At 41.5% G+C, this 12513-nt stretch overlaps 1 protein-coding gene across 19 annotated transcripts in view; it reads right to left on the bottom strand.

The window, feature by feature from the left end:
- Positions 1-12513, bottom strand: part of BAZ2B (bromodomain adjacent to zinc finger domain 2B) — a 427534-nt gene that overhangs the window by 15273 nt on the left and 399748 nt on the right. For all 19 annotated transcript variants that reach the window (XM_082260072.1, XM_082260076.1, XM_082260068.1 and 16 more), the window contains 6 exons: positions 11732-11794; positions 11471-11615; positions 8535-9187; positions 7373-7640; positions 3861-4016; positions 3107-3264 (listed from right to left, as the gene is read on the bottom strand). In XM_082260072.1, coding sequence (XP_082116198.1) covers positions 3107-3264; positions 3861-4016; positions 7373-7640; positions 8535-9187; positions 11471-11615; positions 11732-11794 — 1443 coding nt within the window. The remainder of the gene's footprint in view (positions 1-3106; positions 3265-3860; positions 4017-7372; positions 7641-8534; positions 9188-11470; positions 11616-11731; positions 11795-12513) is intronic.

Below are 12513 nucleotides of genomic sequence, written 5' to 3'. Positions count from 1 at the left end.
CAGCCCCCTTTACATTACACAGTTCCCCCCATGCACAGTACACACCCCCCTTTTATTATAAAGCCCCCTTTACATTGCACAGCCCCCCTGCACTCCCAGGACAGTGCTGTATCTTGGCCTAGGCCAACAAGGCCCAGGCCTAGGGCAGCACTTTGCAGGGGGGCAGCAAAAAAACTGCACCCCACATGGAAAAAAAACAGCTTCCTCCTGGCTTCCGCACGAAAAGGGTCCCCACCGGCTTGCACTACACTTTTAGTATAGTGCCAGTCCTATGGGGCAAATCAGTCTGGCACCCCCATAAAGCAGTCACACTGCTACCTGCTAGTACAGATGGGCACTAGTAGACTTCACTGATGGGCACTGATAAGCTGCACTGATGGGCACTGAAAGGATGCACTGGTGGCCACTGATCGGGCTGTACTGATGAGGCCGCACTGATGAGCAGTAATGAGTCTGCACTGATGGGCACTGATAAGATGGCACTGATGAGGCTGGACTGATGGGAACTGATAGACTGCTTGTGGTCTGTGGTTTACAGATGACAGGGCGGGTCATAAACAGGAAGTGGTGTGGCCTTTACAGGAAGAGGTGGGTCATATTTAAATTAGGCGGTTTCACAAGTTTAGTCAGGCCTAGGGCAGCACAAAACCTAAATACACCACTGTCCCAGGATACCTCCAGTCTCCTGGGACAGCTCTGTCAGCGTACTCTAAAGTAAATAAAAAATCACTGCCAGCACCTTTTCATAGATGCTTCCTACATTGTATCACTGTCATTGTAAACCGATGCCTCTAAATACCTTGTTAGCTCTGTTCTTTCATGGCCGGTCACGTGACTGCTCTCCTCTGACATTTAATGGCTGGTCATGTGATCTCTCCACCAATCTGAAGCTACACTCAGAGGAGGAGCGGGAGGAGGAGAGCGGTGAGAAAGAAGGAAGCTAACAAGGTATTTAGAGGCACTGTTTTTCAATGACAGTGATATAATGTAAGAGGGATCTATAAAAAGGGACTGGCGGTCATTTTTTCTTAACTGCAGAGTGCGCTGACAGGGCTGTTTCAGAGCCAGGAGAGGCGGGGCGGCCATCCTGACACCCCTCCAATGTGTGGCACCAAGGGTGGACCACCCGATACCCACCTCGCCCATTGGTAAAAAAAATATCATGTATAACACACACTCATTATTTTCTCTATATTTTTAGGGGAAAAAAGTGCGTGTTATACGCCGATAAATACGGTGCTACACAGTTGAATGCAGACATAATATAGTTCTGAGCCTTTGGTAGTCCCCATTATGAGGTTGTTTTTTTTTTTTTTTTTGTAGAAAATTTTAGTAAGTCACTTTTATTTGCCTTTTTAAAGCTTAGTATAACGCCTCCTACATACTGGTTCCTTGTAAATGCTGTTTATCCTGACAGGAAAAAATCAGCGTTATAAACTAAACTAGGTTATAAACATAAGCTGCATTTTTTCAAGTTTAGCAGAGTTTAGTAAAGTTTCACAGAGTTTGGAGTTTGGGAATTTATTTATTTAATTGGCCAGAATTTTAATTTATTCTAGCCATTAAAATAAATAAACGCTGAAGTGCTAAACGTGCCTAGAGTTTTCTGCCCATTTATGCGCATTTATGGGCGTTTGTTAGCGTTTACGCGCATTCTTCAGCGTTCAGTGTTTTTTGTAGTCAGAAGAACTGCTCTTAAAAGCAATTTTAAGGCGTTCAGACAACAGCCCATAAACTCTCCTGCTGATAAACTGCTAAAAACTTACATGTGTGCATGGACACATAGGATAACATAGAGGGGTGTTTAAGGGCAGTTAAAAAAAAAATGCCCAAACTCACAAAAACGTGCCTTTACCAGCAGCAGTGTGCATGAGGCCTAAGAGTTCTTCTATTGTAGAGCAATTTCCTTTAGCGTTTTCCTTCACATTAAAAATATTTCATCTGAAAATTATGTAAAAAAGACTTTGGTATTGCTATTCTTCTGTATTTGCACAGTAAGCTAAATGAGGCACCTAAAGAGTCTGTCTTTAAAGAGGAAACTGAACTTTTTCTTACAATTAGGTCAGAGTAGTGTAGCTGCCTGGAATATGTGACATGGCTTTTTAACTATTTGCAGACTGTGCACTGTACATTTACGTCGGCAAAGTGGCTCTCCCAGGCAGCATCACGTTAATAAACGTCATCTGCCTGGGAGGAGCTAGGGGGAGAGCGCACTCGTCAGCCGGGGAGCCAGTGCGTGTGTCAGGCGGCTCCGATTACCGCCTGACACCAGCGATCTCTCCCCCTGCTGACAGAGATGGACGGATGGCTGATGTAAACACAGCCATCTGTCCTTCTCCCTCAGATGATCACAGAGGCTATGTGATCCTTCTATATAGGATCGCATGTCTCTATGATCATCTGACAAGCCCAACCCCCCACAGTTAGAATCACTCCCCTAGGCTTACATTTACTCCCCTTGATCACCTATACTGGTAACCCCTGCCAGTATCATTATTACAGTAACAGTGCATATTTTTAGCACTGATTACTGTAGTAATGTCACTGGTACCCCCAAAAGTGTCAAAAATGTCAGTTAGGGGTCCAATCTGTCCGCCACAATGTCGCAGTCCTGCAAAAATTTGCAGATCGCCACCATTGTAAAAAAATAAATAAAAATGACATAAATCTTTCCCGTAGTTAGTAGACCCAATCAAAATACGCTTATTGCTATTTTTTTTTACCAAGGATATGTAGCAGAAAACAAATTGGCCTAAAATGTTAAAAAAACTTTGATTTTAAATTTTTCTTTTTTTGGGGAATGTCATATAGCAGAATGTGAAATATATTGTTTTTTGCAAAATTGTCGCTCTTTTTTTGTTTATAGCGCACAAAATAAAAATTGCACAGGTGATCAAATACCACCAAAAGAAAGCTCTATTTGTGGGAAAAAAAGGATGTCAATTTTTTATAGGTACAGCGTACAGCGTTGTACGGCCGCGCAATTGTCCGTTAAAGTAACGCAGTGCCAAATCGCAAAATCTGGCCTGGTCATTAGGGGGCAAATTCTTCCAGTCTGAAAGTGGTGAAATGAGACCAATCATAATGAAGCAACACTCTTTATTACCGTTACTTGTAAACTGGCAGAAGCCACCCGTCTCTCCAGATCTTCCACCTGCTGGAGAATGGCAATGTCAATCTCCATCTCATGGTCTTCCACACACCAATTCTCCACCACGTCCCGCGTCAGCTCACATTTGTCACGTCCTTTCACATCTATGATAGCTACAGGAGCAGAAACAGTTATTACATTCAACAGAAAAGCAAGGACTCCTAAGTTTAGCCCCGTACACACGCCCCGTAAATTGTTGGCCAACGTCCGATCTGCCGATTGTAGGCTTGTTAGTATGATGCTTCCGAAAACCAACTGCGAATTTTCGGCCGAAAAAAATCTGGTGTGCATGCTATAAAATTTTTGTTGGCCAACACAAAACGGCCGATTGTTCCTCAGTCAGTACAGATTTCGGCAGACAAAAATCAGATGAGCAAGACTGGGCATGCTCAGAGAAGAAAAAACACAGGGAAAGTTAACCATCACATGACATCACTTCTGAAGTTGGTTTTTGTTGTCCAACAAAAGTCAAGTGCAAGTCTAGAGCACATTTCAACCAACAAACAACACTGGACAAAAGTTGGCCGATCAGTTGGCCAACAATCTGTGCGTGTGTACGGGGCTTTTATCTGCAAGGTACAACAAACAATTGTCCCACAGAAAGCTCCAAACGTTTTAAGACTTTATTTTTAGGATGTCTGTAAAATTCTGCACATGCAGATTATGGGAATGTTTTAGACAGCAGATCATTTGTCAGCAGGACACTTACGGTCTCTGTTTTTCAGGCAAGCTTGGGTGATGAAGTCTAAGTGCTTCTGAATTTGCTTCTGTAAAGACTTTTCCCTTATTCCTCGGAGATTAAGCACCTTCAATAAAGATTTGAGATCTTCCAGATCTGTGATTCTCCACCAGCCAAACTGCATTTCTGTCAGTAAAAGCATGACCACATGTAAAATATTCATGAGATTATTTCATTTTTGATGTGCTTTATTTCTTTCAAAGCATTTTTTATCTATCGTTTCAAAGCTGATATCCAAACATACATAAAACAAACAGTTTAGTTTAGTTATTCTGTAAAATATGTTTTTACTTAGAACTTGCATAAGCATCTAGATTGTCTTGATAATAACATTCTGAAATCTTCTGCACAGCCACATTCAGATTGGGAGAGGTCAGCACTCTCAGCTATTCAGGGCGGTGTTCCACCACACAGTGCTGCCAGTCTAACAAACCAAACATGCTTACAGGAGGGCAGAACACATGGATGAACTCTGTTGGGTGTGCTTCTGCTGCTTTACTGTCCAGTCTGTAGGCTTGGGATGGAACCTCATCAGGTTGTATTGTCAATTACAGTGTAGGCTGACAAATCCAGCCCCGAAATTATCATTGGCTATTTACTGCTGTAAATAAAAGCCTGTATGGCAAAAAGCCGTGAACTAAGCAATAATTACAGACACCTCACTAATGAGAACAGTTTGCACCCAAGAAGAACATACAAGCATAGCAAGGAACTAATTAAAGTGGAACTGAACCCACCAATTTACCTGTTTCCCAAAACAGTTACTTTCAAGGCATGCTTTGAATGCTAAGCATTATTTTATAGGGGTTCCTTAAAGTAGAACTCTAGACAGAAATAACAACTTAAAATGAATAGCCCATAAAAATAAATAAAAGCAGCCTTTGCTGCAGCATGCACTTTCAATGCAGAAATTTCTGGTAGTCTAATAGTCAGCATCATTCAATTGACTTCCTCTTAGCCCAGGTTGTCCCCAGCCTGTGATTGGACAGTAAAAGGGGAATACGTATAGAGATTAAATCATCTCTTCTTTATCTTCCTATCAGCAAGCTTTCTATCAGCACATGAACTGACTGGCTCCTTGTGCTGCTTCTGCTGTACAGGGAATACAAGAAGCTGGTAATAGGTCCAATTAAGGTACGTACTTACTTTTAAAAAATACATTTATTAGGCTTTGCCTGTAAAACCACCCCTCTTTTTTTGGAAAACTATGACTATGCCCCCCCCCCCCTCCCCTCCCAATAAAGTCAATGACACTCGGGTCTATTCAGTAAAACTGGATAGTACAAAATCTCGTGCAGCTGTGCATGGTAGCCAATCAGCTTCATACCTCAGCTTGTTCAATTAAGCTTTGACAAAAAACTGGAAGCTGATCGGTTTCTATGCAGAACTGCACTAGATTTTGTACTTTCCAGTTTTAGTAAATCAACCCCAATATGTGCATCAGCCTGCCTATTAGAACCGCGTATGGCCAGCCTTAAAGGGGTTGTAAAGTCAGAATGTTTTTTATCTTAATGCATTCTATGCAATAAGATAAAAAGCCTTCTGTGTGCAGCAGTTCCCCTCAACCCCCCTAATACTTACCTGAGCTCCATCTCTTTCCAGCGATGTCAGCGAGTCCCTCGGCTGCCTGGGACTCTCCCTCCTGATTGGCTGAGCCACAGCATTCAATCAAAGTCAATAAGTCAATCAGGAGAGAGGGGGCGGGGCCAAACAGCAGCTCAGTTTCTGAATGGACTCACGAAGTTGCAGTTTGGCTCGAGTGGCCCCATAGCAGGCTGTTTGCTGTGGGGGCACTCAACAGGAGGAAAGAGCCAGGAGCAGCTAAGAGGGACCCAAGAAGAGGAGGATCTTGACTGCCCTGTGCAAAACCACTGCACAGAGGAGGTAAGTATAACAAGTTTGTTATTTTACAAAAAAAAAACACGTGACTTTACAGTCACTTTAAGAAATGATTTACTAATGGCAATAAGACTGTGTTGATGATAATGTGCCTCATGTATCTTTCATACATTTGTTATGTCTGTATTATTATGTATCACAAAATAGTGGTCAGCCTAGAAGACCCATCATGCAAAATTTTCTTAGTAATCTAAACGTATCCAGTGTTACCATCTGCTCAGACCTATGCAGAACCCAGTGAGACCCTATTAAACAATCTACAGTCCGGAAATGTTGTCTTCATGAATGGCTGGTGCCTAAACTCTACAACTAGCCAAACTATACATTCAACGTGGAAAAAAAAAGGCCTAAAAGACCAAGCAACTCAAATACCAACTAAAACCAGAAACTGGTGTGCAAAAAGATGTCAGCAGAAGCTTTGGACCAATGAGTCCACATTTGAAATATTTGTCTAAAAATAGAAGGTTTATTTGTACAAGAAAAGCATAGCAGAAGTTCCAGGCATGTTTTAAGCTGCAATTTTACACATGGAGTTGGGGATTTATTTTCTGCAACCACAGGTTGAAGGGAAAGAAACTTGCTTGATTCCCCCATCAACACAGACAGTGTTGACAGGGGAATCCTTCCTGCTGCACAATTGTCTTCTCCCAGCGGGGGCGGGTTGAAGAAGCCACCCCTGCCGGGAGAAGACAGTGATTATTGCTAGTGGCTGTAGCAGCCGCTTGCAATGAATCCGGCAGGCTGGTTGTACCTAAGTTGATCGCTTAACTTGGTACATTTAGCCTGCCCATTAATGGTTTGAATCAGCAGGAACTGGTCAAGATTCGAACCTTGTATGGCTGGCCTAAATCCTTTCCTCAATGCGAAAAATACAAAATACAGGCAGATACTTTCCCATCAAACAATACCAACAAGGAGGCATTTGATTGTTCCAAAATTAATTTTGCAGCAGGATAATGACCATACATACAAACATACAGCCAAAGTCATAAAGAACCATCTTCAGTGAAAATAAAAACAATGAAGTTTGGAAGAGATGGTATGGCTCCCACAAAGCCCTGATTTCAACATAATTGAATATGTTTAAGGCCGGGTTCACACATGCTGCAGCTCCGGCTCACAGCAGGGGGTCCTGTGTGTCCCTGTTCACTGATTCAGGTGCAAATTTCTGCCTGAGTTTGCACCAGGTTTGGAGCCAAAGACGCACAACACCCTTTCCAAATGCGGACCACAGCCGCCCAGAAGCTGGGTGAATTGGCTTCATTGAGAGCCGGTCACACTCTCCTGTCATGCGAATTGGATGCAAAAAAAAAAAAACAGAGGGGAAAAAAAAAAAAGAGGAAAACTGATCCAGCCACCACATCTAATAAATGGTGAGCTGTAATATATTACATTGTTGGTTTAAGGTTTTTTACCTCTTAAATTCACAGAACTGTGGTTAGTTGTGCTACAACCTATCTGCAGAGTTCCTTAAAATTTGGTATTAATTAATGCTGTTTTAAAGGCAAAAGGTGGACACATCAATAATAGATTTTTTTTTTATGTTTATCAATATTGTAGCACTGAGCACAAATAAATCTTACCTTCTGGTATTGGTCTAGGGCTGGGGTAATCCATTTGTTTTGGTAATTCCACAGCCGGTAATGGGGTACAGATGGATTTGTCACTCTGTTGCACAGGAGATTCACTTTTGCTCATTTGAGCATTTGGAGTGAGGAAAGTCGGGCCATTTCCTTCAGGTAATCCGGATAGCCCGAGCCCCGGCATGGGTGGAGAAAACTGATTTGCTGGAACGACGGGTGACGGCCACCCACAAAACTGCAGTCCCATCACTGGTAAACCAGGCTTCATCTAGATAGAGCAATGAATATTAATATCACAGTCATAATAAACTTGTTCCTCTTTTACCCCATGTACAGCAACTATTTTATAGAGTCCACATTTAGAATTGCACTATTCCTCTCCTCACATTAGGGCAAAGCTGTCTGATTCCCGGTAAATTGGAGCCTTCTAGCGGCAACAGGGTAGAAACATAAAAACAGTTACTTGATGCAGCGAAAGCTGTACATTAGGATATGAAAAAACATTAATAGTTTTTTTCATGGATAAAGATAGATGTAATATCCCTATCCCTATTTTCAACAGTGAATATTTGCCTAAATCAAAGAAAATGACTGACGAAAAACTTAGCAGAATATAATGACTTATGTTTGCCTCTTTTTCTGGGAATAATTTATTTTACCCACAGACATGAAATTAAAATACATTTTGTAGCAGTACATTCTGTAGTTTATAAAGGGAGACACTCTATGCCTCAATCTTTCGTTTCTGTTGAATTAATTTTTTTTTTCCATTGAGAATACTGATTCTTGGAGCCTATATGTGGTCTTTATTCCCTCTAGGCCAGTGATGGAAAACTCTGGCACTCCAGATGTTCTGGAACTACATTTCCTATGATGCTCATGTACTCTGAAGTGTAGTTGAGCATCATGGGAAATGTAGTTCTAAAACATCTGGGCTGCCAAGATTCACCATCACTACTCTAGGCCTTTCAGAAAAATAGGAAATGCCTTTGCTGTTCCATATATAGTGTACATACAGTATCACCAGTCTGAGATCAGTAAAAATGCAATGTAGATGGCCATAAAATACACTAAAACTTTTGTGGTTTTGTGGTCTTTAACTATAAAACAATATATATTACAGTTATAACTTTTAAAAAAGTCTTCCTTCTTGGCTACTCACCTGAAGTGGGGAAATTGAGAAGGAACTATGTCCCATTGAGCTCTGTGTAGAGGAAGAGTTCATAATGGGGGATGGCACAGGAGAAGGAGACTGGGAATGATGACATAATTGACTGGTTGAAGCTACCGAGGTAGATTCTATGTGAGTTATTGACATGTCATCACAGGGTGTCCGAGGGAGGAGGCTGAACCACTGCCTGCTCCTATCTGTAAGAGTTTTTAGCAGCTGTTCATTGGGAATTACTGGAGAATTATAAAACTTGCCAGACCCGCTGATCACAGGACTAAATGGGTTCAAGTCTGTTTTTTCAGGATTGCATTGGGATGTGGTGGCCTGCAAAGAGATGGGAGTGCTCCGGGTTTTATTTTGAAAGGGGACAGAACAGCCATTTGGTGAAACACTTGGTTTTGGGGGCACAAAGTCTGTTTCCGGGGGCATTTTCGCTACTTCTAACAGTTTGCTTAGTTTGGAGAAGGATCCAGGTTTCTGGAGGAACAAGTTGGTGCTGTCTTTATCCTTCAGACATTTTTGCTCCCCAGGGCTGGAACTCAGACAGTTTGGCTTCTCATCAAGGCCATCAAGCTTCTCTTCTTTTATCTCAATATTTTCAGCCTGTCGATGCCTTTCTCTTTCTTTTGCCATTTCCTCTGGTCCTGCGTAACAATAAATACATCAATTTAAACATAATAAATTATACTTAGAGTATTAAAAGATGAACTGCAGGCATGGTATATTTTTATAGTTACATTGATTCAGCTTGGACCAATGTAACTATGTATATTCCATAATTGGCCGATGCCTCTTGAAGCTGGAAAATATTGACATGGGCACCAATAGTATAGTGATCTCCACTTGCTTCTGGGTCCCATAGTGAGCAGCCAGCTTGTTTCATTGTGAATACACAAGGTTGACCGCTTAACACATGTGCCATTCAGAGAATGCTTTGCATTCATTAAAGAAAATGCAAAGCATTTTTTGATTGGATGATGTGGAGCACATGATGTCACCACCCCACCTCTCCTTCTCATCCATTTAAAGACTACTTTGCACTAATTCAGAAAGTGCAGAGCATTCTCTGAATGGCACATGTGCTAAGTGGTGACCTCCTGCATTCACTATACATTAGGCAAGGTGATCAGCATGGGACCTGGATGCAAGGGGAGATCAATGAAGTAATGGTGTCTACTTCAGTGATTTCCATTTATATATAAAAATATACCAAGTCTGAAATTCTTCTTCTAAAAAAAAAAAAAAAAAAAAAAAGAAAAACAGCAAGTTTCTGTTTGGGGCACCTCTTACACATTGAGGTTTTAAATCATGTATCCTGATGTATATTTAAAGCATAGTACACATGGGCCAAATGTGGGGCAGCATCGGTTGGTTCAATAGAGACTGGCTGTCACCTGTGTGTACTGCAGCCGGTTGGAGAGAAGCCGGCCATTTGGCTTCTGTCGAGGGGCAAGAGCAAAAAAGGTCTGCCGATCGACTCCCAATCAGTGCTCTCAGCCAATGGCTGAGAGTGCTGACCAGTGTTCTTCCGGGGGGGGGGGGGGGGGGCAGAACATAATAGCACAGCAGGGGAGACCACTGTACTAACATTGCATAGTTAGTACAGCAGCTACTCCTGCGATGTCAATTTTTTTTGTTTAAATCCTTATCTGCCCTAATACACAGGCTTAAACCCAAACGTGAACCCTGTCACCGTGTTTCACTTTTAAAATCCATTGTCAATTTTAAACTTTTAAAAACCCATTGCAAACATCTTAAAATGCCTACCATTGCTTTGGTAACCAAACCCGCTCCTTTATGTGCCTTTCTGAAAGTAACTTTACTTTTGTATTGATTTTTCCAGCTTCAATGATAAGCCCTGCAAACAGCCATTCTCTATCCATTGATGATGCCTCAGTGGCCAATAGGGACACTCTAAGGCTCCATTCACACCTGAGTGTATCATTTTCAGGTGTTATTTTGGGCATTTTTCGGGTGTTTTTTTGGGTGTTTTTTGCAGGTGTTTGGAGGCAGGCATTGACATCTGAGCAAAAATGCTTTTAATCTGCCAAAAAAGAAGCTTATGTACTTTTTTGAGCTTCAGGCATTTTGCTTTAGGCGACAAAACGCTCATATGTGAACAGGGGCCATTGAAATTAATGGGATTTTGCTTGTTGGGGGTTTTAGAACTTCAGAGATCAGCGTTTTACAAGCTGAAAAACACTCAGGTGTGAACAGGGCCTTATTCCACAGTCGGGTGGCAGTTGGTGGACCTGCAGACAAGGAAGTTAACCCCTAGTAAAAAAATTGCACTAAAAGAACTGAGAGCTGGGGTACAGCAGGAGCACTAGCTATAATGTGTAAGTATGCATAACACTTGCACATTATGCCATATTTACCCTTTAGTTTGCTTTTTATCAGAAACAATTTCTTTGAGGCTTCTTCTGCTCTTGGTCATCGGGTGGCCACATATAATGCAATTCCCGTGATAGATTTGCATAATTCCTGGCACTAAGCTTCCCTCATCTGACAGATACCAAGAGTGTACACTGCACTGCATATGTACAGTAAAATATACTTGATAAGACAAAGGAAAAACATATATAAATGCCTTTCTATGACAAAACTGCCAACTATAATTTTTTCTATAAGTTCTATTTTTCTTTAAGAGAAGCATGCAAAGAAAAAATGTATAGCTTATAAAGGTAATAGAAGTAATTTGTGGTTTCTGCCCTAAATGTAAGTTGTCAAGCTGCATCCAGGAATATTGGCTCAACCTACAAAATTACTACCTGCATGATGTCTGGATGACGTGTTCAGTATAATTCTCCCCTAGGCTGTTATTGCTAAATATCTGCAAGGCAGCCAAGCAAATAGTATTATCGCAGTTTTAATGCTCCTGACATCAGACAAAGAACTGAAAATAAGATATGTTTTCAATGACTCACCTTCACCGCTCTCCATTCCTTCCACAAATATGCCGCCACACTGTGGAAGAATCCAGTACCGCCGCCGATACCGATCCTGCCCAAACATCATTGACCGCAAGGAGTGGGAGGACTCGAACAGCTTCTTCCTGTACTGGGTTTGTTGCTGTGGAAAGAATATCCTTAATAGTAATGACATCTACAGTAATTGTAAATTCAATAGCTCACTGCAAACATTTAATATAAATAATATATCAAAATACAAGAAAAAGAGCAAATTACCTTCACTAGCTTCTCAATCTGCTTCTCCAGTTCCTCCACTGTAGCAGTCTGGTCTCCATCATCCTATGGGCAACATAAGCAATACATACATTTTTCTGGGCTTCTAAATTCACAAAAAAAAACATTAAAAAAAAAAAAACTCTATCGTGGTAGTCAGCACAGTGATGGAGGCCCCATGTTTTGTGCAAGGATTTGTGGCAAGCCTTTAATGCTCGTACCCTTGTGCTTCTAACACTGTTCCTGTAACTGAGCATTAGTGTATTCAGTATTCTATGGTTTACTGGCAGCTACAGAGAAAATTTGTTCCTGTGATGGAGTTCTATGTCAGCATTTGCTGACTCTTTGTTCAATAAAGTATCCACAGTGCGCCCAGTGGTCAGCAAAGAGTTAAAGAGTACGACAAAACCAACAAATGTTCATCATAAAGAATAACAGAAGGCCCTTAAAGAACTTAAAGCGGAACTCCAAGCAGGTGTGAAAAAAGTAGGCATTCTTTAGAAAATCATTAAAAGTGCAGCTAGAATAAGTACCTGAACTGGTCTACATCAGGCCCCTGTAATCCTATGTATAGCAGTACACTGGAGGCAACATCATCATATATAGTCAATCATGGTTCTATTTGATTGCACATTTGTTTCAGTCTATCCAAGAAAACAAATGTGACTGCATCAGCCGCTGCTTCACTATCGAAACCGGAGTCTTGGGGTTAACCTTGCCATTGCTATATTACCTAGCTGTAGTGTAAGGCCAGCCATTGACTGTTCGCATCTCGGTCAGTTCCT

This window comes from Pelophylax lessonae (assembly GCF_965119305.1).
Source record: "Pelophylax lessonae genome assembly, chromosome: 6".
Taxonomy (NCBI): Eukaryota; Metazoa; Chordata; class Amphibia; order Anura; family Ranidae; genus Pelophylax; species Pelophylax lessonae.
The sequence above is the reverse complement of the archived record's forward strand: the minus strand, read 5'-3'. Positions and strand labels throughout refer to the sequence as shown.